At 42.5% G+C, this 26,157-nt stretch overlaps 1 protein-coding gene and 1 long non-coding RNA gene across 6 annotated transcripts; one reads left to right on the top strand and one right to left on the bottom strand.

The window, feature by feature from the left end:
* Positions 1 to 269: 269 nt before the first annotated feature.
* On the bottom strand, positions 270 to 20,049 carry LOC142600398 (uncharacterized). Of its 4 annotated transcripts, none has more exons than XR_012833862.1 (3): positions 19,902 to 20,049; positions 17,753 to 18,384; positions 270 to 7,430 (listed from the first exon to the last, which is right to left on the bottom strand). It is a non-coding gene; the product is annotated as an uncharacterized LOC142600398 (long non-coding RNA). The 4 variants fall into 4 exon arrangements; XR_012833863.1 differs by having other exon boundaries at positions 17,753 to 17,969; XR_012833861.1 differs by lacking the exon at positions 19,902 to 20,049 and having other exon boundaries at positions 270 to 1,647; positions 2,507 to 7,430; positions 17,753 to 18,902.
* On the top strand, positions 19,147 to 26,043 carry ZBTB14 (zinc finger and BTB domain containing 14). 2 transcript variants are annotated; one of them, XM_075744395.1, is made up of 3 exons: positions 19,147 to 19,779; positions 22,164 to 22,247; positions 22,711 to 26,043. In XM_075744395.1, the coding sequence occupies exons 2-3, from the start codon at positions 22,245 to 22,247 to the stop codon at positions 24,052 to 24,054; spliced, it is 1,347 nt and encodes a 448-aa protein (XP_075600510.1). In that variant the 5' UTR covers positions 19,147 to 19,779; positions 22,164 to 22,244; the 3' UTR covers positions 24,055 to 26,043. The 2 variants fall into 2 exon arrangements, with proteins under 2 accessions (XP_075600510.1, XP_075600511.1); XM_075744396.1 differs by lacking the exon at positions 19,147 to 19,779 and adding an exon at positions 19,954 to 19,975.
* Positions 26,044 to 26,157: the final 114 nt, after the last annotated feature.

Genomic DNA, 26,157 nt, shown 5'->3' with positions numbered 1-26,157 from the left:
CAAGCCCTGCTCCTCAGGGCTGCTTTCAATCCATTCCTCGCCCAGCCTGTAGTTGTGCTTGGGATTGCCCCAACCCACGTGCAGGACCTTGCACTTGGCCTTGTTGAACTTCATGCAGTTCGCACGGGCCCACCTCTCCAGCCTGTCAAGATGGCATCCCTTCCCTCCAGCATGTCGACTGCACCACACAGCTTGATGTTGTTGGCAAACTTGCTGAGGGTGCACTTGATCCCACTGTCTATGTCACCGACAAAGATGTTAAGCAAAGATGTTAAACATGTATGTTCATATATGCAATAGAACATACATCTTCTGTTAGCATGTATCCTATAAAAATAGCTTAATGTGCTCTTAGTGTTCATTGCAGTCATAAATTACTAGTGTTGCTGTTTCAAAAAAGAGTAAAAATAGCAATCCACCATCTGAAACAGGCATATTTCACCTTTACAGGCTATTACCTTAAAATCACAATGAATAGAGATAAGACTAGAGAAGGCCATTCACATAATGTTGCTAACTTCCAAAGCATGTTTTTATTGTGTATAGTACTAAACCATATCTCTAATCATGTATTTAGATACTGACATCTGTCTTATTTTCTGACAATACTTTTAACAAATACCAAGGAGATATTAGGGGAAAGCATGTCTATATCCAATGCCACGCACAGCTTCAGTTGCTGTCTTAGTGAAGCTACTGCTGACGACTCAGTCATGAGCACAAATGTCAAGTGGTGTGTAGATTCGTGATGGAGTAGTATGCTCATTTGCATTTGTCCCTACATTAGCAGGCATGAAACTACAAATTTGTGTGAGCAAGCTCGATGTATTTCTACACTAAACTAGTCGTATCTCCATACCTGTATGAAATTATGCAAAGCAGCTATTGCTGAGACTCCAAAGTGATTGGATTCCAGCTGTGCATCCTTGGCTAATGATGTCCATCTTAAAATCTTTGCTTGATCAAAGCAGACCTCTGTTCAGCTACGCTGGCAAGTAGATTTGTTGTGTATCAATTGGTAAAGCAAACATTATTTGTCAAGATTCATGTGCTCTGTGTTGGCACCAACAATCAAAACTCCCCCATATTCTTCCTGCCTCCTGTTCTGCTGCCGGAGACAGAAAGAACGATATTTTGAGACAACGATTATGTCTAAGACTTTCTAATTAGATGCCTCATCCTCTGCATCTCTCTCTCCCCTAGGGGAGTAACAATTAGCAAAGACAGCAGGATTTCTCTCTTGATTCTCTTGGGAACATACTGATGGATAGAAGTTATAACCCCATGCAGGCTTTGCTTCTGACAGGGCAAGCCTTTGTTCTCAGAAGATGTGGTATTTGAGAGCGTTGGATCAGTTGGTGTCTTTCCTATCTGGTCTGCAGCAGTCTCCTCACCAGCCTTCCCTGCTCAGTTACACTTTAATCTAGAACTGCAGTGGGGAGAAACCTGCCGCTCCTCGTTCTGCTTCTGCTTTCTAACGTGCCCCTCGATATTCTTCAGTGTTTATCACTGTATGCTTTATGGGCCCTTTGGCATTCATCACCCACCACCATCTTTCCTCTAACAAAGCTTTCAGCTTCATCTCTGTCTTTCCTCTCCGGGCTGGAGTCATGGCCACACTTCATGCTGAACTTCACTGACATTTGCCTGGTAAAGGAACACGGTGACACAAATCACAAGACCTGAAGATCTGACCTTAATAGGCTTCTGGATTCAACCTGGAAATACAATAGCCCCACCACCTTGATGACAAAAAACTTTCACAGGCATCCATATGCATGCAAGGTGACAAGGAGACTTTCCTCATGCCTACTTACTTGTCAGCCAATACCTGTGGCATGTTCAGAGCCTGCCATGATGGCAAGCAGGGCTAGGATCTTTCCACGTTGTAAATACCCACGTATTGGGTCCCAGTCCCCTTGGTGGATTTCACTGAGCACTAATCTTCGTGTGAGCTGAACAGAAGCGCATATGATAGCTACCAAAAGAGAAGTAAAAACCTAACTAACGTAACCCCCTCCACATTTTTTTTTTCATAACATATCTATACCGATTTATCAACACCTATTCCCTACGAATGCCTACCATCATTCGTAGCTATTCATAGCCTGCTGCTATGGCTGATGAGCAGAAGTTCATAAATGCAGTGTGTGTTACTATCATTGCCAGCTAGAGCCAATCAGAAAACTAACATCAGTCTGAATTAAACATATCCAATTGCAAATATTAAGGTATAAATGATTAATCTCATGGCTGATGGAGAACAAGTTTAATATTTACTTCAATGTATTTAATGGGAACTTCTTTTAAACTAAGCTCTGTCATTTGGTGTACAGAAACAGCCAGCTCTCTTAAATTTACATATAGGTGACTTCAACAGTAAGATCCTGCTTTTGCAGATCCTAGGACCACCAGAACATTAAGAGCATCTCCCTTATTTCTCCTTTCTCTTTACTGTTATACATCACAATTTAAATAAAATTATCAGTTATCAAATCAAACTTACCAAAACTTTATTCTAGACCTAAAATACATTTGAGAGGCAACTGACAGCTCTCAGGTCTTCCAGAAGACTGCCTCTGAAGCAATTTCTCTTTCTACATCTTGCTCTTGGTGACTCTCTTTGTCTTCATTGCTCTGCAGCACTCGAATGGCTGCTAATAATACAACACAGTGCAGCACTGCTGGAAGCTCAGCAGTGAAGGTTAGACGGCAATTTTCTTGGTTAGTTACCATTTTCATCTGAAATGCAAGCAAAACAGAAGGAGAACTTAGTTGATTAAATTTGCATTTTGAATGATGTCACAGTCCTGCACAAGCTCAGTGGGTTCAGATGCTAGGGTGGATTTGGTGTTTGTAACAGAGGTGGTAAAGTTTAGGGGCACAGCTCTAAAAAGCCATGCTTCAGCCAGAGAAACTTATCTGTGACTGGGAAGGGTAAATATAGGAGATTAGAGTGTGGATATATTTGCTTTACAGCCCATACAATATGTTTTCCATGGTCTCATCATAGGCAGCCAGAAGTGTCCTGTGACAAAGCAGTATCAGCTGAGTGGAAAACCTGGCATTTTGATTCGATATTAGTTTATGTGTCTTTGTCCCACTGCAAGTACAAATGAATTAGGCATGACAGTGGGAGTTGGGAGGCACAGCTTCAAATATGCAGGGGGAAATCTCGCCAGGGAGATGTTGCCTCAAGATACGGAAATGTGTAATGTGAGTATTAAAGAATGCATATTCCTTTCCACAGTGCCAGACAGGGAAAGAGTTATGATAGATATAGAAGAAAATATGGCATCTGCCTATATCACAAAGAAATATTTGTCTCTGAAAAAAGATTTAGTTTGGAAAAGTCTGTAGACCTTGAGGTCTGGGATTCAAACTAGCCCAAACAAACAGGTCTGAAGGATATAACCATAAAAGAAGGTTACAGCGTACAGCAGATGTATAGCAGATACACCAGGTTGTACTGAAAGCAGGAAAAATCTTCCGGAACTGAAGTTTTACTATGTGTTTGTGCTGTAAGAACCAAACTTGCGAACAGAACCTGCAGGAGACTTTATTTGTGTTATTAATGAAAAACAGTTGGAGTATGACTCGAAACCAAAGGAGAAAAGAAGAAAAGAATACTGCTGTGGCAAGTTTTGTTTGGGCAGCAGACAGAATTCTGCAAGGTCTTCCCGTTTCTAGATACAATCTTTTGGGTATTTGGTAAACTTTATACAGAATGTATACATTCCACTGTTAGCAGGAACTACAATTATAACTGTTAAAGCCTTCTTGCCCTTTAAAACCATAGGTCTCTAAATGTTTTGTGAAACTGTTCGTGCAGTATTTCTTTGAAGTATGATCTTGCCTCAGAATTTTACTTCAGAAGACCAATATTCCTTTAAAAGGGATTTTTCCAACCAATATCTGGCAGTAAACCAAAACAAATCACTAGAACTACAATATCACAGCAGCCTCACAATTACACCACAGATTTCAAATGAAAACAAAACCAGGCACGGTCTGAAGACTATAGATATTTGAGGGCCTGAACTGGTGAAGCTGATTTTACCATGTGAAGGTAATTCATAAGGCTTTTGCTTTGAATTGTGTTAATATTTTCTCCCATGGGAAACAGTGCAAATATACAATCTAGAACCTCCTAGCCATGCCACTAGGTTTAAGCCAATGTACTGAACACAAGTTGTACATCTGGCATGATGTTTGCTGACTTATTTCATATTGATACACGGTAAACAGAGAGGAACTAATAACAAATTAAGTTCATCATCATTATAGTATATGGTTTGCTTTACCATACTGTCTTGGAGCTGCAATCATGGACCAGGACTCCATTTTGCAAGATGCAACACAAATACAGAACAAGAATGTGGATTCTTCCACCAAACAGCTTACAGTTAAACAGGAATGCAAGAGATGAGTGGATAAAGACACACAGGTGAATACAAAGGGATATTAGTGATAAAGGATCACAATGCACGTGGCTAATCTACTATCAAGAGTTTTGAAAGGGGAATTTTTAAGCAGGGCTTGAGGAATACTTTATGCATGTTTATGGAGAATTCCGAGAATTCCAAGAATAAATCCAAAATAATCCCACAATGGACTGCCTGAGAGAAAAATACAAGGACTGAGAACATGAGAATTTTTTTAGCCAGAAAAGTGGCAGAAGCAAAAGACAGAAATGAATTCAGAGTGAGAGGACACTCCACCAAAGACATTCTGTGGAAGGAGAGCAGGAGCAGAGGAAGCAACAACAAGAGTAAACTTCAGCCAGGGTCTGGCAGACCTCAGAATGGAGGGGAAAAGAGATGTCTCTGCAAAGGCAGAGAAGAATAAAACATGAAGAAACCAAGGATCATCTCAATTTAAGTTTCAGGTAAGTTAAGAGAAAGCAAGACACAAATTTTGATAAGCTGAACTAGTGACAGAACATAATGATGGGGTCCAAGAGCAATGATGAACCATTCCAAGGTGGAAAGGAGCCAAAGATCACAGAGATCACATATTCAGTGAAGAGCCAAATTGGGTAATAAGCCTTGTGGGAAGTTTTGAGCTAAGCTTAGAAGTGAGGATGAGGAAATGAGCAGCTGAGGTAGGTCATCAACAAGGAAGTCACTGGCATCTGAGCATAAGGGGCCTTAAGAAGAGGAGAAAGACATTCAGCAGAGAACTGTAAGTCAAAATTAGAGACAGTGGCCTACAGGGACTAGGTACCCAGGAGATAATAAGAGAAGAGTCAAGGGAGATCAAATGCTCTGAAAGTCAGAGGAGGCAAGAGTATTTGAAGATAAGAATGGAAAGGGAAAGCTGTCACATCCTCGCTCTGGTCTTTCTGCACAAGTGATCTTATGAGGGGAAAATGGCACCCAAGTCTTACTTGAGTTATCGCTTATGTGGAAGTCCTGTGAGCAACATAGTGTACGTTTCAGAAAAAGCAAAGTAATTGGCTGAGCAGAATTCATGGTTAAATTGCTCCTGCAAAACAAGCAAGCAAAAAGGCTTAACAGCATGTTAGAGGACTGCAAGAGAATATTGCTGAATCAAAGCAGCCTGAAATGCCTAAGGCTGTTACGACATATTTAGCCTCTGAGTTGATCATACATAATCCTGTTGATCTTGTAACTATTACATCACACCATGCAAACATATATAACAATGTTAACACTTAGTGTAGTACGCTCATAGCCGGGATACCGATCCAAAGCTCTAACAGGTGTGGTGCATGAAATAAATATTGTGAGCATAAAGTCACTAATTAAATTTTTAAAAGGTTAAAAGTGGCATTAACTTACCAAGCTGTCAAGCTGTATGCTCTTAAGATAATAAATTTACTTTTTTGCTTGTTTGTTTGTTTTTAAATACAGCTGCACCTGAGCTTTTAAAGCTAGTGGGCTAATAAGGGGTGTCTCAGGTTCTCCAGGAACAAGTTGATGATTATGTTAGCAAATGACAATCTTGGAGAATGCACACGTCTATTTGGTGATCTTAAAACAAACAAACAAACAAACAAACCCCCTAAGTTTCTCTAAATTTGGCTTTGGAGAGAGTTACAACATACCTAAGTGTGGACTGTATGTTGTACATCACCTTACAAGGGCTTGCCCTCCTAAGTGCCAACGGCTATGACAGAATGTGAGGTACCACACAGGATAAAAATGAAATGATGATGGTTACTGAAATGCTTTGTGGACATCAGGTACCTAGACAGAGGGGCTTCTGCTACTGAAATGAGTGACGTCTACAGAACGTATATCAATATAAGAGGTGATGTTTATAGCTGCTGTCATTTCACTCTCGCTTCTGCCAAATTTCAGTCTGTTTGAAAGATTTCTCTAAAATCAGGGCGTTTACTGTTAAGGTACCAATCATATGGCCTAAGCCGCTTCCAGTGCATGTTAGGACTAGTCCCATAGGCACTGATGGAAGAAATTAACAGGATGGTCTAACAGAAACAACAGCCAGATTCCCTCATATGAATATATTTGAAGCAAGAATTATCTTAGCAGTTTGATTTGCCTAAATGTGTATGGAAACTTGCTTGTTGTCATTTTATCAGCTATGACAGCATGTAATTGCACATACATAAGGCTGACAAAGAAATATGGTTTACTTCCATTATTAACCATATACCTTATTAATACGAGAGCAAATCTGGAAATTGTTGCAGTTAGCAAATACCTGTAACTAAAAAAGTGCATCAATAACCCTCATTATCATTTCAGTGAATGCCACCATTGTGGACAGCACTGGCCAGCATATGCAAAATTCTGTTTTGATGATAGTAAGCTTAGAGAATGAAAGTCCAAATGCAAGAGCAGTGTACCACACACTTGCTTTATTTGCACATATCTCCACCTAGTGGGTATGAACATCAGCAATGGCTAGCTGCATTTGATTCAGGGAGAGATGACACTTGAGATGGAGAAGCCTATGAAGGGGCAGAACCTCTCTAGACTTTCTATTGACTTCGCTTGCATGAGACCCATCATCCAAGGATGATCCAAACTGTAAGTATTACTTTCTGTAAATTGCACTGCTTGACAGACAGTAGCCAGAGCTATTATGCTGATACTATGAAAATCCTTCTCCTTTATCCTCCCCATCCTTTCCTCTTTTGACTTATGTTACATGCAGATACTGTGACTGAGAGGTCTGTAATGATCATTGCTGAATTGTGTATGTATATTGTGCTATTTACACAAGGTCCTTGAGAAGCTGCTGTATCTTTTCCAGTATCAGTCAGGCGATTGGTACCTTGGCTGTGAAGCTCCTCTAGGGTTTTCCAAAGAGAGGTTCTTTTTTTAGCATGTGTTTCTCTTCCCACAGTTCTGAGACCATCTCTCTGCATTTGTGTCAAAATAAAACGGGAAGGAAAACTGCAGAAGCTAGAAAGCGGAGAATGATGCTTAGCCATCCACCTTGAAATTCCATGAACAAGAAATTGGGATTGAACAGTACATTCAGATTAGTTGCCAATGCATAAAATAATCCATCTGTAAGCTCACAAATTCTGCTGCAGAGGTACCATAAATGATTAATATAACCCTACCTCATTTTGAAATCATAGCACATATCAAGCAAAAAGGCTTGCTACATTACCATCACAGGCTGTAGTTACATCACTAACAGCTTTGGCCGAGATGTTGGTGAGCATTTAAGTCCAAATATGCATTAGGTAAAGCAGAATGAGTAATGTTTGGGATGACCATAAGGCATGATTGTTATTAAGTCTCTTTGTACTTACAGAGACTGAGCAATGTTCACTTGCTCCAAGTAATTTGGCAGTCACAGCTGCTGGAAATATTTGTACGCGTTCTGTGGAAAAGACTCTAACGGACAGTCGTTATAAAACGTAAATTGTTCAAACCAAGCAAATGTGACTTCTACTTATTCCCATGGGACTAATAATTCACATAAGCCTACAATTTATTGCAAGTTATGTTTCCTGTATTTCATGCAACTCGTACAGCCAGTACAGAAGCACACGACCTGATTGTGACTGCAAAGCATGAGTGCATTCGACATCGTGTATCAGTTTGAAAAATACATACACATATACTGGCAACACAAGCAGATGAAAGAACTTCAGTCAAACAAGCTGGTACGAAAAGTCTGTTTTGGCAGAAATTCTGACAATCCTGTGGCTGAACAACCAACGCCGTTCTCAGCCCAAGTCCAACTGTACAAGATCATCAAACTAGGAGAAGTGGCACACCACAGCCAATTATCATTCTAGCGTGCAGCAGCTGCATCCCATGGATCTTTTCCAATCTTCCCCTTTGATGCAAGTTCTTCAGGCTTGGAAAATTCACAGGTTTCCTACCTCAGCAAGAAGCACTCAGCAGTGCTATCACTGCATGCTGCAGCAGACCAATTGCAAATTGAATTGTTTGCCGGACCTGTTGCACTATATTTTTTTTATGCTGCAGTCATTGCACTTCTTATTTTGGTAACTGTGTTCACCAGTATACATAAGGACATACGTTATCCCTGGGGATTCTTGTACATCAGTTGAATGCATCTAAACAGTTCTCTCAGAGGTCAAAGTCAGATTATTTTGCCATAGGTTAAACATTACCAGCTATTAGGATATTTTCAAGCTTCTCCAGTTGTAGCAAAGCCAACCTACAGCTACTAGGGTGCCCCGAAACACTGTCAGAGTGTGCTGTGTTTAAAGTCAATAGCAAAACACAGGCAAACCTGAGCTTCAGAAAGCCATAGCATTAGGTTTTGTTGACATTGGACTTCACAGGATAGTAGTTGAAAAAAGGAATTGATGTATGCTCTGGATCTAGCTCTGGTAAGACCAAGTTAAAAAAACAAAACAAACAAAAAAACAAAAAAACCCCCACAAACAAACAACACCCTCCCCCCCCAAAAAAAAAAACCAAAACAAACCCAAAACAAGAAACACCCCATATTCTACTCTGGTAATTCTTTGAGTGAATTGAGACAAACGATGCAGTCATATAAAGGCAAAATGAATAGGTCTCTACAAAGCAGGGAGAATTGAAACTACTGAATAATGCGATCCCTTGAAATCACCTGTGGCCACCTGTTGTACCAGTCACTATGGTCCATACTGACAGTAGAGGAAAGTCTTTTGTTGACTACTACATATTGTTTGCTCATAACTGCATGTTTTTGCAGTCCAGCAAATATTGAGGACTCTTTAACAAGCCTCTGGAAGATGCTGAGCAGCCAAGAAGCAACAGAAGGGGGAGAAGAGGGAAGAGCTGCTTAAGTTGTGCTATCTTAAGTTAGTATTTTCTGCAGATCTTCACTTTGATATACTTTTCTTTGGATCTCTTAACAATTTAGAAAACTGGAGCAAAGCAATTTGTTGAAGATTGCACAACAAAAGAAGTATTGATCATGGTTCAAACCTTTTATCTCTATCAGACAACCCTTTTCCTTCTGGATATGTTTTTGAATTAAAAGTCAGAAGTATTAATTTGGACATATTCAGGAGATTATTCAAAGTGTTTATAGGGGGAATGGCTGGTATACACAAAGTAAGTAATTGCCAACTATTTTTCCTTAGCTATCCTACCTACAGTTTTCACTCAATATGACACTAAATTCATATCTTATGTAAAGCTTTTTTGGGTGTTTCTGAGATGTTGAAAATCATTCTTATCTACAGTACATATACTTATGGATCAATAAGGTTTTCTCTCTAGCCACCAAATCCCACAACCAACAGTTCATCTCCCTTCAAAATGAAATATCACAACAAGGTCTAAAAATGACTATAGGATATTTTTTTTTTTTCTATGTGGAAGGCAATGTAGTTGGAGCCAATGCCTCTTCTGGTAACCTTTATAACCTAGGCATCGAAATGAGCACAGCTTAAGGCAAGAAAGAAAAGGAAACCGAGGTGAGTGACCAAGCTCATGACCTCTTAGAGAAGAATCAAGGACAGAACACAGCTTTCTGATTCCCAGCCAAGTTCCCAATCCATCACTAAAGCAAATATTTTTCCTTTTGTGTTACTTTTTAATGCCTATTAATAATTCACTATTTTAATTTCATGTAGGAAGCTAATGGTCTTACTATTTTTTATTTCTCTTTAGAAAAGCAAAGAAACATAAGCTTGTATTAACTATGTAATCCTACACTACTAAAAGTGAGCTCCAATATTCTGACATGATAGTGATTTAAAAATAAAAGTATTTGGGAATTCTTGGGGTCTCTAAACTTTAATAGAGGGATGGAGCCAAAACCACCAAGCATTGTTTCTTTTGGGCAAGACAAGTAACCAAATGATACAGAGATGAAGCATATACTAATAATGAACACTGGAGGATTTCCAGACTAGTTCACAGGGGATTGCTTCAGTTTAAAACAGTAAATCTAATAGGATTCAGCATAGTCATTGTATTATTCCACAAACTTTGTTCACATTGAGTAACGCAGAAGGATGCAAGTCGTTTTAGTAGATTTAATAGAAGTAATCACTTAATTAAATACAGTTTTTGCAAAATCCAGTCCTGAGAAAGCAGAGAAAGGCAGTAATAACACTTCTATTGATTCTAATAGAAGGTTTGTATTTTTCCAGACTCTCATCAAAGTAAACGGAGACATAGGGGTTTTTTCATCTTATAAGAAATGAGAATGATAATTTACAGTAACAGCTTTACATTTATCAGAATAAAATTCTACTACATCCAAAGAGAGCTAGGATATGCTCAATCCTATCCTTCACGCAGCTTGATACTGTCTCCCATGGAAATCAGTGCAAGCCATTCTAGTTACTTTAGTGGTTGTGGGATGAGATCTCTGAACACTATGACATTTGGGAAGGGCCTAAAAAATAAAGGGGAGCACTAGAAATAAAATGTAGGTCTAGGTTTTTCTTTTGTACTGTAACATACAACTTTTTAATGTAATGTTGAGACTGCTAAGAGACAAAGGCAGGCAACATTATAAATTAAAACCCTCCTTCCCTTCTCCCCTCAAAATGTACTTACACCATTATTTTACCTTAAATTAGTAAATCTATTTCCTAAATACTCTGTTATGTACAGAGCCATAGAAAGGGATATCTTTATAATGGGTTTAAAAGATAATTACATAGCTCTATACATTTTTCTCAATAAAAAATTGATATTACTTTATAAATACAAAGTGATGTGTTCAAAAATTCACATTAGTAGATAAGCCAGTCTCATCTATACACTGGACTATAAATTATGGGTTCACGTCTACTTCCCTTATGAGCAGCAACATTCCCACTGACTGTAAGGAGAATGGATTCAAGCAAATTGCTGGGCAACAAATTTTCCCAGACTCATTCCTGTTCCTAACAGGCATATGGTAGTCTCATCATGTTTGTCTGCATCTCAGGTAACACACATAAAAATGAGAAAGAGAATCCTCCCTGCAAAAATACATTGTATTCAGCAACTGGGCTGTGACTAATGTCCTGTATCTGCATTTATGAACAGAATATTTGGTCTTAATATGACAGGATCGTGCTCTCTCCATACCCATGCTACCTTTCAGAACAGGCAGGACAAGTGCAATCCTCTCCTTGAAGATCCAGAGTTCCCATACTTTCATTAATTTGACATCGATACAAAATGCCTTTCATTCTGCCAGTCCTTTATACAATTATTTGTTCATTGCACCCCTTGCTAAGGGCTGACCCGCATAAAAGAAAAGAGGCAGGAGCTATTTCTTTAGATCAAACAATAGAAGAGTCTGATTTCTAAGGATTTAGGATTGTAACGTTGGTAATGGTCCATGTGGAGAGGAAAATCTGAGTGACTGAGCAGCTGAGAGTGCATCATAATGCAAATGCACAGAGGATCACAGTGAAGATTACTAGGGTAACCTTAATTCTGCCTTCTTTACCCTTGGAGTGCTTAACTTCAAAGCATTATTTTTCTTTTAATGTAGGCCTTTAGCAGTTGCAGCATTTCATAGGCTGGCAAGCCAGAGAGAACTATTATGACCATCTAACTTGACCTCCTATACAAAACAGGACACAATGTCACTTGCTGATTTTACTTTGAGCCAATTAACTAGCATGTGACTAAGCATAACTTTCAAAGGCATTCATTTTTTCACTTGAGGATTTCAAGCGATGGAGAATCCATTAGTTTTGTTGCTGGTTTGTTCGAACAGTTAATCACTACCTCTATTTAAAAAATGTATGCTTCATTGCCTATCTGAATGGTTTCATGGTCTCAGCCTCCAGCTACGGGCAGTTCAGGTCTTTTGTCTTCGGACTAAAGATCCCTTTATTCACTCAGTATTTTCTCTCCATTAAGTTAAGTAAGTGTCTTAGTTGCTGTAATCAAATCATCCTAATGCATTCTTGTTGAGGGAGCTAAATAGCTTGTTCTTTTAAAGGCTCTCACTGTAAAACACTTCCTACAGCCCTCCAAATAATTTTGAAGCTCTTTTCTGCTCCTTTTTTTTTTTTTCTGGCATCCTTTTCAGAACATGCTCCAAGGATGCTCTGACCAGCCTAAGCCGGGGGCAGGGTGGGGGTGGAGGGACACGACACACAGACCCCAGCTGGTACTGCTGCCTTTACCAGACCTGTGTCAGTCCAACCTTAGATTTCACCTTCCCACTTCTGTGTAATTTCCCTGCTGTACCTTAGCTTTTCCCCTTTCGTTTCTCTTCCTGTTTCTCCTCCGCTTGAGAAGCATTTGGGGTTGCCAGATAAGACTCCATCTTCCGCAGCATTCCTATAACATGCGGCCAAAAACATCGGCAAAAAGCGGTATCTTAAACAGCTTTAGTGTTGGTGCAAACGAGGTGCATCTCAGAGTTGTCTAAAGGCAACTTACACAACTTGTTGTGAGGCTTGTTCTTCTGAAAGGGAGAGGTTGTAAGCAAGGGTAAGCACCAGAAGAACTTCAATTTCTATTTCTGTGTTTGCTATTATTTTACGTATGCCTGTCATCATGTGTTTGGGGATTTGCACTGCATTTCTTTAGTAATTCTCTCTATTCCTTCCCTATATCCCCACCATCCTCTAATTTTTCCTTTTCTTTCCTCTCTTTCACTGTCAGTTACCTTACTCTAGACCCAATTCTTGACTTTGTGTGACATCCTTATTTGATTGGAACCAAGGATGGATGCCACTTTCCAATGTCAAGTTCCAAAGGAATATCATGAAACTTCACTTTCTCTTCCTCTCCTGCAGTGTTCTCTCCATGTTTCCTTACTCTTGTAAGGAAATTGTCATTACTCTTGCAAGAAAACTGTCATTATCTTCCTGCCTTATTCAGTTGTGACTCTGTACTCTGGTGCTGAGGCTAGCCAGTGCTACAGGTAGAGAGGCTTTAGAGAATAGCAATGTTTATTGACATCCACGGCACCCAATGGACAGAGGACAATAAGCAGATGTGAGAGGTCCCAGGGCAGATGCTACATACATTTGGATCTTTCGTCCTAGGTAAAGATGGTATCAAATGATCAAAAGTCTAAAATTACACATTCAATCTTAACCTGGACGTTCCTTGACTTTTAAGTATGTAATATATAAGAGGAACAGACGGGACTTTGGTGAATTAATTTTCACGAGGCAAGAGCTGTTTCCATGCTCGATTCCTGTTTGCATTGCAGACCTGCTAACGCTATGAACACACTCCTAAGAAACAACTGCTCCACAAAAGTACAACAGTTTCCTCGTGCCTGATCTATCAAAAAAGAACAGATTTGTCATTCACAGGTCAGGTGTATTTTTGATTTCCAGAGCACATATACCATCTGGTCCTATAACACTAGCACAGTGATTGCAGTTTCCGCCGTGTTCCATGTTCAAGGCAGAGTCTTTCAGTATGCAGTTAACAGAAGAGACTGCCATTCTGTGAATTATCTACATGATGGCCAGTTTGTTTAAGTAGGACAAACAAATTCTTTTGGATGAATGATCTGGTGGTGTGAGAATGGGCAAAGTGGAACAATTTAACTCTTCTTGGAGGTGGAGTTGTGGTTACCAAGTTATTGTGGATCTTGTCATGGTTACGTGAAACTAATTTTTATTGAAAAGTGAAATTTGGGACATGGCATTTTCTGAAAGAAGTCAAGCTTGCCAAACATAAACAAGTACTGTTTACTACAACGTATTTGTTTTGTCAGAAAAACCCCAAGCCTTTTACTTGTATTTGTTGATTGGAAACTGCCCCTCATGATTACAGATAGGCTATAAATGAAAAATTGGTCATCTCACAGCTACGGTCCTCAGTCCTCCTTCACCCTTAGTCTTTGTCAACCTCACATTTTGTTATTCCTAAAAGTTAGATGTTTATTGTTTACAGCAAGAATAACCTGTTAAATTCTCCATTGCTATTTTGGTTATTTAACGCTCTATAAATAAACTAAAAGCAGTATCTAATTTGATAGTTTCCCATCACTCAGCTACACAGGGTACAACAACAGAAGGAAATGGAGCCTCATCCACGCTACACAAAATGCTTGAAATTCTGTAGCTTAGACTAAATGACCAGGATTCCTGCATTCATAAGTCTCTCACAAAATGCCATCAGTAGAGAGGAATCCAGCCCCCCCCAGTAGACAGCTTGCTTGCTTCTAGGTGATACAGCTGCTTTCTTCACTCGGTGGTTGCAGACGCTTATTTGTAGACGTTTTTCCAAGCAGTTGAGTGCATTTTGGCATTCACATGCTTAAAGAGAGGTGGAGAACTTCATAAAATGAACAAGTTGTGCAGCTCTATGCGTGATATTTTATTTAAAGTCAATGGGGTTTTCTGCACATTTGCTAATAACCATGAACTTTCACTTTTTAAAAAGTGCACATTTTAGAACAGAGAACACTGTTGCTGACTATTCTTGTTCACACATTTCAAGTCTTCATCGGCACTTTCCCCAAGGAGATGAGAAAGATTTTACCCTGTTAACACCTGCACTTTTGATCTCGCTATTGAATCCGAATATTTGTAGAAAGCATGGAAACAATTTTATGATAATGAAAGAACTCAGTACTGATCTCATCTAACAGCGAAGTCATTAAAGATCACGGGAAAACACATCACCCAAAAAAAACATCACCACAGAAAAACATTTGAACTGAGCTGGATTCAGGCTAGAGGCAATAAAAGCTCAGTGCTCTGTCAGAACTGTTAAATATCATTGATTGTAACCTGTTCAAGAATAAGAAAGATTTAGATAATGGGAAAAGTGTTTGATTCATTTTGAGGGAATAAATGGGCCTAGAAAGCTAAAAGAGTTACCCCGATGTCATACAACATTAAGGAGTGTGGCTTTTCAACTTTCTCAGTCCCACAGACAACCATGCAACCTTCATAACTCGTCATTATAAGTACAGAGAAAGAAGGAACAACTTCTGTATCCATTTCTCTTCCCTGAACTAACAGTCTCTCTGGTTGTATTAAAGGTGGCATTAACTGTCCCAGAGAAAGAATTTTACCTAAAAAAAAGGAGGTAGGGGGAAGACAGAGACAAAGAGGCAGTCCAACAGGGACAGTAATAAGCTGTGTAAAATTATGCAAGTTACAGCTAGACCTGATTATTTTGCTTAGAAACAAAAAGAACATGGACTGCTTTACACGCACAGAGCACGAACTGCTGTGTTCATGTGGCCACATCTCTTACCTACCACAACTTTTGACAATCATGTATCATCATGTATTACTATACATGACTGTAGATAAATATGTCACAACGTGTACTAGAATTAATTGGTAAGAAAAGTATATAATGAAGATGCTCTTCTACTTAGAGTACAATACTATTAAATAAGATTTTAGAGATCAGGGTCTCTATAGAGAGGAGTTGTGTCCCTCCTGGCACAGGTGAGTGCTGTTCAATCATTTGGGTGGCGAGATGGCCTCTCACCTTCTCTTCCCATTCGTAGCACTTAGCCAGGGGTTGTGCCGCCAACCTCCATCATCTGTGCTCTGCTCCTCCTCATGTGTCTCTACTGTTCCCTCTTTGGTGAGGATGCTTGAAAACACAGGAGTGATGCAAAAACATGACTAACTCTCACACAAATTTCTGCTGGGAAATTTGCCAGGTTGCTATGGGAAACACACACTGCAAGGAGCATCTGCTCCCTGACTGTCCTCCTCTGTCCTAGTGCACTCACTTACACCCTCGGGAGGCTTACATAGACCGTCTTTGCTGACATGTGGGAATATGCTAACAGGCTCTGCGATTCCCTTTCACAAATACTGGACGTTCTGTATCTTTGCTTTCTTTTGCCCCCTCAGCCTGATGAGAAATCTGACCCATGATAAATGAACATGGAAAATCTATGTCCTTGTGTGATGACCATTTCTGCAAGACCAAGATACCATTTGAATACATGAAAACAGGCCATAACATTGTGATGTTCCTGTCATTGCTTGCAACTCATACAAACTTTACAAACCTAACCATCACTGACACTTACTACACATTTTAAAACCACTTAGAACATGCTAGATGCAAACCTTCAGCCTTTCCTGCACGGCACCTCCGATGCCTCACGAATGGCTGCAGAAAGTGGCACTTGTCACTCTTTGCTCCTGTTACACAATTTTCTAAACAAACAAGCACATCCTACAAAGGGCTCTTTTTTCCCCCATAGATATCCCTGCAATCCAAACAGTCTGGAAAAAGCCTGTTAGTTTAACAGTTCCACCGTATCTACAGTCTGGCTCATCAGATGATAGGAAAACAGCAAAACTACTTCAAAGCCCAAATGCTAATCTGTGTTGGCTGCGTACGGGATAGTTTCACAGGCAGAGTGCTGCACTCGGATACACAATCAGGACATTTTTTCTCCTGGTTACACTTTTTCTGCAGAAGAGTATTCTTCCAGTAGATTGAAAAAATACTTGCTTTTGGCAAACTGACACGACTAGCTATATTAGCACACAGACATGCTAGCGGAGACGTGTTTTCTTATTCTTATGCTTCACCTTCAATAATACGTATTTTTCAATTCCAGGTCTTTTCAGCGGAAATTTCTGTGACCTTTAACTTTTCTCTGTTATTTCCAAAACCTAGTGCAACATGCTCGCATCCAGACCTGTTATCATGCTTCAGTTTTATATGTGCAGCTATTCTACCAGTGCTTTCCACACACCAGCACTTGAGATGACCTGTAGGCTCCTTTGTCCCTTTTCAGCAGAGGGTGTTCATGAGGTGTGTAGGGTACATGTTCACAGGTGCACTTCAGACAAGCAGGTTTCACCAGAAACTTGGATTCTTGTGTGACACTGGTTTCTTTATCTTGCCCTCTTTGATCACTCAGCAAAAGTAGTCACGGGGAATTGTGTAATGGTCTCACATGCAGTAGTTTAAATAAGCCACTTATTAGCAGTTCCTTGAACTGCACCTGCAATTTTATTATTGTTATCTGGTACTGCCAAATTTTAACAGCCTTTACTCGTGCTGCTCACTGTACATGCTTTATAATATTATCTATAGCGTTCACAGTCTGGCAGTGTTCCAGCACTTCCACACAGAAACGAGGAAGTCTTTCTCTCAGTTTGCAAGCTCACCAAGCAGCACTACCAACTTCACATCATGTGGCAAATACCTGGGACATCATATGTAATGAAAAATGGTTAGGCAGTTACGCTTTATTTTTCATTCTCCACAATTCATAGTTAACATGTCTGGATATTGAACATACGGTCCCTCTATTTCAGTGTCTCAGTGAGAGCTACCAATGACACAATCTGAAACACGCAGTATGCATTCAGAAGTGAATGCACAGAAAAGTGGAGAGAAAAAACGGATAGCCATACCTTTCCTGTGGCACCACGCTTTTCTCCAGCAGCAGTTTCATTCTGATCACTTGCATTACAGCAGAAACTGCACCATACTGTGCCAGGCGCTGTACATATAGAGCAGAAACAGAGAGCGTAACAAAACAAAGAGGCATAATTTGCTGGTCAGCACAGTAAACTCAGCAGTTACGTCTTTCTCCAGACTAACAAGGTTATCATAGGAGGGTTTGAGGCACTGTTGAAGAAACAGCATGTCATGGAATTGTAAAAGGGAAGCTCCTTCCACACTGGAGGGAATTCTTGTACAGGATTCAGAAATACTTAAAGATTTAAGGCAGTTCTGCCTTCTGAATGCAAATCATCAACGTTACTACAAAACCAAGCCTGGCAGTTTTGACTAGCCAGGCAAAATATGGACTTCCTTTCATTATGTCCAAGGGTGGGTAGAAAAAATAAAATCTTTTAGTTAACAATTTAAAAAAAGACAGAGTTATCCAGCTGGAGAGCAATTCACTACGTATGTTAGTGCATTACACAAAAACATCACAGAGATGACTCTGGAAGGGGCAGGGGGTATCAACCTGATGAAAAAAGTCACGGTGTTGCTCCCAGAGAATGAGTCCATGACATCGAGTCACTTGTTTATATTGCTGCAATTTTCAACACAAATTGTAATATATTGAGACTTTTTTTTTTTAGCAGAAACGCTGCATCTTACACTTTTTAACAATGTAAAGTTTTATTTATCCACAAATTGCTTCACTGAATGTTGTGCCATGACGCTAGTATCCCATCAACTGTTTTGAAAAGAAAAATCGGAGGTGGAAGATGAGCAGTGCAAGTATAGCTTTTATTTCTTTCTAGTGATTGTGTTCTTTCTCTAAAATTCAAACCCCCGCACGTTTACTCAACGAAAGTAAGCGATGGTGTACGGCGGATTTTGGTCCGCAACCGTGTTTCCCTGTGACACGCAGAGGACACCGACGTGCAGGGGCAGAAACGCACCGCTGCCCTTTAACCAGATTCGTGCAATAGCACAGCAGTTACCTCACAGCGACAACGTCCGTCTGAACACCGGGGACTCCGAGAGCCGGGAGGGAGGAACCCCAAACGAACGCTTGCCAGATAAAGGCTTTTTAAAACTCCCGCCTAAATTCACAACCCCGCACCGCACCGCACCGCCGGGCAGGGCCGGGCCGGGCCGGGCCGGGCCGCAGGGCCCTACCGCTGCTTTCGGAGAAGCCGCGACACCGGCGCTGCGGACGCGGGCCCCGACCGTTGCGCCCCGCTGCCGCCTCACGCTCCCGCGCCGCCGCCGGGCGCGAGCGCCCCTTCCCGCCCGCCGAGGCGTGCCCGGCGCGCGGCCCCGCCCCTCCGAGCGCCGCTCAACGGCCACGGCGCCGGCCGCCGCGCGCCCTTCCCTCGCGTCTCGTTGCCCTCGCCTTCCCGCCCGGCATCTGGCTCGGGGCCGAGCCCGCGCTGGGCTCGCCGCCGTGCGCCGCCAGTGGGGGGAGCGGCGCCGGGCTCAGGCTCGGGCTCGGGCTCGGGCTCGGGCTCGCACACGCAGGCGCGGCGGGGCGGGTGCCCGCGGCGCGGCGGGAGCGGCTCCCCGTGGCCCCTTCGGCGAAGGCCGCCGCCGCCGGGCGCCGCGGCGCGCGCCACCGTTCCCCTCCTCCTGGCCGCCGCCGCCGAGCGGGGCCCCCCGAAAAGAGAGATGGAACCTGCGCGCTGCCCCCGCTCTCCTCCCCACCTCCTCCGCCTCCTCCACGCTCCCCGGCACAGGCGCGCCCTGCTCGCACCGCGCATGCACGTACCCCCGCCCCCGGCGCGCGCGCGCGCACTGAGTGCTCGTGCAGGAGGCAGCGGTGGCGGCCGGAGAGACGCGCGCAGACCCCCCCCCAACCCCCCTCCCCAAATTCCCCCCTCCTCCCTCCCTCCCTTCCTTCCCCCCCCCCCTCCCCGGCCCCCTCCCGCGCGGCGGCAGCAGCGGCGGCAGCCCCCCGCGCTCCCCGGGAAGTGCGGTTCCGCGCGCGCGCGGGCGGCAGGTAAGCGCGAGCCTTCTCCTCATCCCCTCCCCCACCCCCGCCGCCCAACGGCAGGGCCGCCGTTGCGCTGCGCGCGCGCGCTCTCCCTCGCGCACTCCCCCTCCCCCCCCTCCCCCGCTCACTGCTGCCGCCGTCGCCTCCAGCGGCCCTGGCTGCTGGCGGCCGCAGCCGTTAAAGCCCAGGCAGCTCGCGCTGGGTGAGATGGAGGCGCCGCGGGCGTGCCCGCCGCCGTCAGCAGCAGCAGCTCGGAGCCGTCGTGCGCCTGTCTCCCGCGCGCGCGGCGGGCGGGCGGGCGGGCGGGTGGTGGGTGGTGGTGGAGGAGGAGGAGGAGGAGGAGGAGGACACGTCCAGCGACGGATGCGCACGTTGGGGCGCGCGGGCCCCGCGGCGGCGGCGGCCGCGACCGCAACAAAGGGGCGCGCGGCCGCGGCCTGGCGGCGTCGCCGCGGCCGCCGCCGCCGGCGGGGCGGGCGCCGCGCGGGAACCGCTGGGGCGAGGAGGGGGGAGAACGCCGTCCCCGCGCACCCCCGTGAGGCGGCGCGGGGCGGGGGGAGCGCCGGGCTCGCTCCGGAGAGAGAGGCCGCCTGCTGCTCGCGGGCGCCCCCGACGACGGGCCGGGAGCGCGGGCGGCGTCTCCCTGCCGCAGGACCGCGCCGGCAGCCGCGGGCCCCCGGCGGTGGCGGCGCGGGTTCCCGCGGCGGCGGCGAGCGGGCCGCGGCGGCCCGGCAGGGCCGGGCCCCGCCGGGAACCCGCCTGCGCCGCGTCCTCGCCGGCGGGTGCATGGAGCGGGCGTGCGCCTGGCTGCCTCTGCGGTCACGGGCACGGCAGTCAGCGCCGCGCCAGTGCGCCGTCAGAGCCCTGAGAGCTAACGTGGCGAGGCACCCAGCGCGTCTCGGGCGGCGGTGGCGGCGGCGGGAGCTGCACGAACAGTTACAGCCCCAGACATATTTCCCCCCGTTCCTGTGGTGGTAACGGCGGTGTAAAAGGAGAGCGTGTAGGAATAGCTGGAGTTGCCCCGGGGAGTGAGTAACCCAGTGGCCGTGGGAGTTTCCCCCTGCCTGTGGGCAGTGCTGGAGGTACTCTGGTCAAGTGCCTACCGCGCTCCACTCGCAGAGTGGTAACTTTGTTTCTTTCACCAATTACACACCCCTCTGTACTCAGCAACACTGTTTTCAGCCAATTACTTCTCCTACAATTGGTTTTTCGCTTAGTAAGTCTCAACAGAATTGCCGCAAAATTGCGTGTTGTTTAACAAAACAGGGTGGAATTGCTGCTAGAATATTAGCAGTGACGTTTTGCTATTTACTGAAAAGAGAAAGCAGCATTTTTTCCCAGTTTGCAAAGAACTAAACGGATCCTGTAGAAATAGTTGTTTGTCCTGCCCTCTTTGGTGCTGCATTGATACACTTTCCTGGGATGATAGACCCAGACAGCCCAGAAAAATACACAGATTGTTTCTTGGTGATGTTCTCTTTTGTGTATTTCAAGTATTTATGCACGTCCTGTCTGGCTATTTTAACATCTGGTTATTTAGCACTAAGAAAAGAATTTTGCCTTTCCTCAGTTTTTTTGTAGCCAGTGGCACTATGTGCTGAGATGCCAGACCTGCGTAGGTATTTATAGGGAGCCAAGTGTTCCCATACCATGTTAAACACCCAGTGCCAAGAGTGGAAGTCACAGACCTGTCATCTGTCTCTGTTTCTTATATGGTCAAGGATAAATTAGAATTTAGGAAAGGAGTTCCCAGGACCTCTATGCCGGGTGATGGAGGATTTGTTCTGAACCAAATATTAAATTTCCTTCCTCTCCACTGCATTTCCTGCTTCTGTCACAATTGGATGCCGGTGGGAGATTGGGATTGAATAAATTATGCATTTTGCATTGTCCTTCTGCTGTTGAAGTATCTCCATTTTTATTTTTTTGGGGGGGACCTGGTACCCTTGCTGGATCCACAGCCTGGTGGGATGCACCAGTTGTCTTCTGGGATGCTTGGCCTGCTTGCCAGACCCTCTGCTGAGCTCGTTCAGCACACTAATTCAGCAGAAGACTAATCGCCTTTTTGATGGGTTGGTTACTGGGTTCATACTGTTGATTCCTCTAGAGGTTTTTTAGACTTTTAGATCTAATGCAAAGTAAGTAGCAAGAATGTGGGAGTCAGGGAAGTGAGGTAGCCAGAGGAAAGGAAACATAGAGTTTATGACAACAGCGCTATCAGATCAGTTTATGCAGTCATCTGTAGAACCAGTCTAAATAACTGGATATTTTTGCAGTGTATTTTGTAGCTTTTTAAATAAATGAAAATGTTGTGTTTTAACACACTAATTTAAACCATTTTTTGGAATAGATTTTATCATTTAAAATGTTGTTATCTTCCTGTCTTTCAGGCTGAAGGTGGCCCCTTGTAAGGGTTAATCATCTTTCAAATATTTAATAATTGTTTATTCAGAAAATTTCCTGTATTGTTCATGGTAAGGCTTATATTTAATATTTCGCATTTAGTTTGTAATACTGACACATTTAGAGTATTTCTTATACTTTTTTTTTAATATTAATGTTTCCTTTAGCTATAAGAATGATTTCTGCTGCAGTTGGATCATACATTTACTGGGAATTGCAACTTCACAGAGAAAGTTTCCAATTTTGGATAACTGAATCAATAAATATTTGGATAAATTAATATATTGATATAAAAATATCCTTTATAAATCACTATTTGTACTTTAAAGTGTATAACCTAAGGAAAGACCTTTATGTGTTCACAATTTTAAAAGAAGTTTAAAAATAATGCTTTTATAATCTGAAAGGCCTTTTCTGGTCATATTAAGCAAAAAAAATATTTGGCAACTCTTTTAGTGTGTAAATGACATCGGCTGTTGGAATTTTATGTCTTAGACTATAAAAATTACAAAACTTTCCCTTGTTACTTTACAGGAGTTTTTCATCAGTATGTCTGAAACCATTAAATATAATGACGATGATCACAAAACTGTATTCCTGAGAACATTAAATGAACAACGCTTGGAAGGAGAATTTTGTGACATAGCTATTGTGGTTGAAGATGTTAAATTCAGAGCACATAGGTGTGTGCTTGCTGCCTGCAGTACCTACTTCAAAAAGCTTTTCAAAAAACTGGAAGTTGATAGTTCATCAGTAATAGAAATAGATTTTCTTCGTTCTGATATTTTTGAGGAAGTTCTCAATTACATGTATACTGCAAAGATTTCTGTTAAGAAAGAGGATGTAAATTTGATGATGTCTTCAGGCCAGATTCTTGGTATTCGATTTCTAGATAAACTCTGCTCTCAGAAACGTGATGTATCTAGTCCTGAAGAAAACACACAGTCCAAGAGCAAGTACTGTCTAAAAATAAACCGTCCTATGGGGGAGCCTAATGATACCCAAGATGATGAGGTGGAAGAAATTGGAGATCATGATGATAGTCCATCAGATGTGACAGTAGAAGGAACTCCTCCAAGTCAGGAAGATGGAAAATCACCCACCACTACCCTGAGAGTACAAGAGGCAATTCTGAAAGAGTTGGGAAGTGAAGAGGTTCGAAAAGTAAACTGCTATGGGCAAGAAGTAGAGCCTATGGAAACAACCGAATCAAAAGACTTAGGATCTCAGACCCCTCAGGCTCTGACATTCAATGATGGCATAAGTGAAGTGAAAGATGAACAGACACCAGGCTGGACCACAGCAGCTGGGGATATGAAGTTTGAGTATTTGCTTTACGGTCACAGGGAACACATTGTATGCCAGGCTTGCGGTAAGACCTTTACTGATGAAGCGCGATTGAGAAAACACGAAAAGCTACACACTGCTGATAGACCATTTGTTTGTGAAATGTGTACAAAGGGCTTTACCACGCAAGCTCATTTGAAAGAGCACCTGAAAATACACACAGGTTACAAGCCTTACAGTTGTGAGGTATGTGGAAAGTCTTTTATTCGTGCACCAGATCTGAAAAAGCACGAAAGAGTTCACAGTAATGAGAGGCCATTTGCATGCCATATGTGTGATAAAGCTTTCAAGCACAAGTCCCATCTCAAAGACCATGAAAGAAGACACCGAGGAGAGAAACCTTTTGTCTGCAGTTCCTGTACTAAAGCATTTGCTAAAGCATCTGATCTAAAAAGGCATGAGAACAATATGCACAGTGAAAGAAAACAAGTTACTACAGCGAATTCCATCCAGAGTGAAACAGAACAGTTACAGGCAGCAGCTATGGCTGCTGAAGCAGAGCAGCAATTAGAAAGTATAGCTTGTAGTTAAAAGCAGAAACTTTATCAGAAGTAATATAAGAAATTAAATTGAACAAAATCTATTGTTGGTATACGTTTAGACTGAGAATTATCTTTTCAAGAAAACATATTTTTAAAGGATTTGAATGCTACATAGGAACACATAGCATTGCTTGGTTAGATATTTTAAAGTATTTCAGAGATGGGTATTCTTAGAATATGAAATAGTTTTGTTGTCATTAGCAGTATAATGCACTAACACCTGATTTAATTTGAGAATATGATCAAGTTCTCTATAAAACAGGGATCATCACCAACTGATGTTTTGTTTCATCCAGTATGGAATGCTGCATACGATGTAGACATCGAAATCAGTGAGTTATGTTTGAAAATGCTGAGATCTCAGAAAATAACAACCATGGAAAGGAAATACTTGGTTTTCATAATTGTGAAGGTGTTATACTTACAATTTTTGAGAAACAGACGTTGATTCCCTAGGCTTTTTAATTCCTCCTTTTTTCACCTGATGAGGTGCTAGAGGTTGGTACAGCAGAGTGTAAGGGGGGATGGTGATCAAAATGAAATTGCTTCTTATTCCATTCCTTCAGATATCCTCTTATTTTAATCAAGGTGGCAAGTTTAATGAAATACTTGCTTTCCTGAAAAAAACTGCATTATTCATGGTGGTCCTGGCTAGCAAAGCAGAAGGGTCGTGGCACTCACCAGTCCCTTCTGTGGGGAAAAGAGTCTGCCTCAGTTGTTTCTATGTTCACTCTTATGCAGGCCCCTGGAGATGGGACCAAGCCACAAAGGAAAAAGGGTGCAGCACGGAGAAGGACACATGTTCCTTACTTGGACCCAGTAGAAATTAGTAAATGCTAATACAGCCTGAGGCTGTAGTTTTTCTTACGCAGCTTTCAGTTCACCTAACAGCCCAGCTAAGGCAAAGGAGTGTTTCTGGCAGCACAGGAGGATTGTCCGCACTGGTGAGCGGCCAGGTGTCACTGCCCAGACCTCCAGAGCGGCAGAGCGTAGCCACGGGCTATCATGTACCTGCCTGCAGTGCCCAGGCTGGGTTTTGTGTCATGGCTGGTCATACCAGCTAATAGGTCCCGTTCCAGTTTAAAAACTTGTGCTTTCCAACACACCAGCTCTCAGCAAGAGGGAGACTTCAGTGTGTGACTTCAGTCATAATTGATCCAGAATCAGTGTTCACTAATAGTCTGTTACTTAGAGTTGCCTATTCTTTTTCTTTCAGACAAGCTGGGGTAGATGCTGCTAATTTAACTGTTAACTCACAGAGTCAACAAAGTAAGTGGTCTTTGGATTGCAGTCTGCTACATGTAGTCAGCAAGAGAAGACACGATAACAGTGAGAATGTAATCCAAAGGGATATTGAGCCTTTATTTTAAATTTGTAAATACTACAACTGTTGTCGAAACTTCATTTGAAGTTGGAATGGGTGAAAAACCGCACTCTTGGGCACGTGGTTGGATAACATTGGTCATTTGCAATACCTATAGCATATGAAAGTGTTAGACCAGTTTCTGGTAAGTTACTGTGTGGTAGATCACATCTTGCTTTTCTAAATAGAAATTGAAAATGGTGTTTTTGGAACTGTTATATGGAACTTTGATTATTGTTTTTTTGTTTGGTTGGGTTTTTTTACTGCTTCATTTTATTCATGTACTCATCAGGTTAAGCAATTATCTTAAAATGCCAATAATTGTTTGAAAGCTGGTCTGTAAATAAAACATGAACTTAATATTTTAGAAAATGTAAACTTTGGACCTTTACCAATATATTTTTTTAAAATGTTGCTTCATTTTACATTCAGTAATATTAGTTTGTAAGCAAACTATACATTTTGTATCTGTGCAACATCAGAAGATGTGCATTCATTGCATTTTATTGGTTCTCTTGAGGAACATGATAAATGACCATTGTTAAAATGTTTTACTGTATATGATCATAGATATAAAGATAGTAGGTCCAAAATTGGATCTACTTTTTTTCTAAATATATTAGTCTTGCTATGTTTTCTTATCTAAAATTGTGTTCACATTTTCTTAGATGATAAAACTAGAGTTGATACGACCATACAAAACATCTGTTGTGATAAGAGTTCAAAAGT

This window comes from Balearica regulorum, chromosome 2 (genome assembly GCF_011004875.1).
Source record: "Balearica regulorum gibbericeps isolate bBalReg1 chromosome 2, bBalReg1.pri, whole genome shotgun sequence".
NCBI classification, from domain to species: Eukaryota; Metazoa; Chordata; class Aves; order Gruiformes; family Gruidae; genus Balearica; species Balearica regulorum.
Note: the sequence above shows the minus strand (reverse complement) of the source record. Positions and strands in the feature narration are given on the sequence as shown.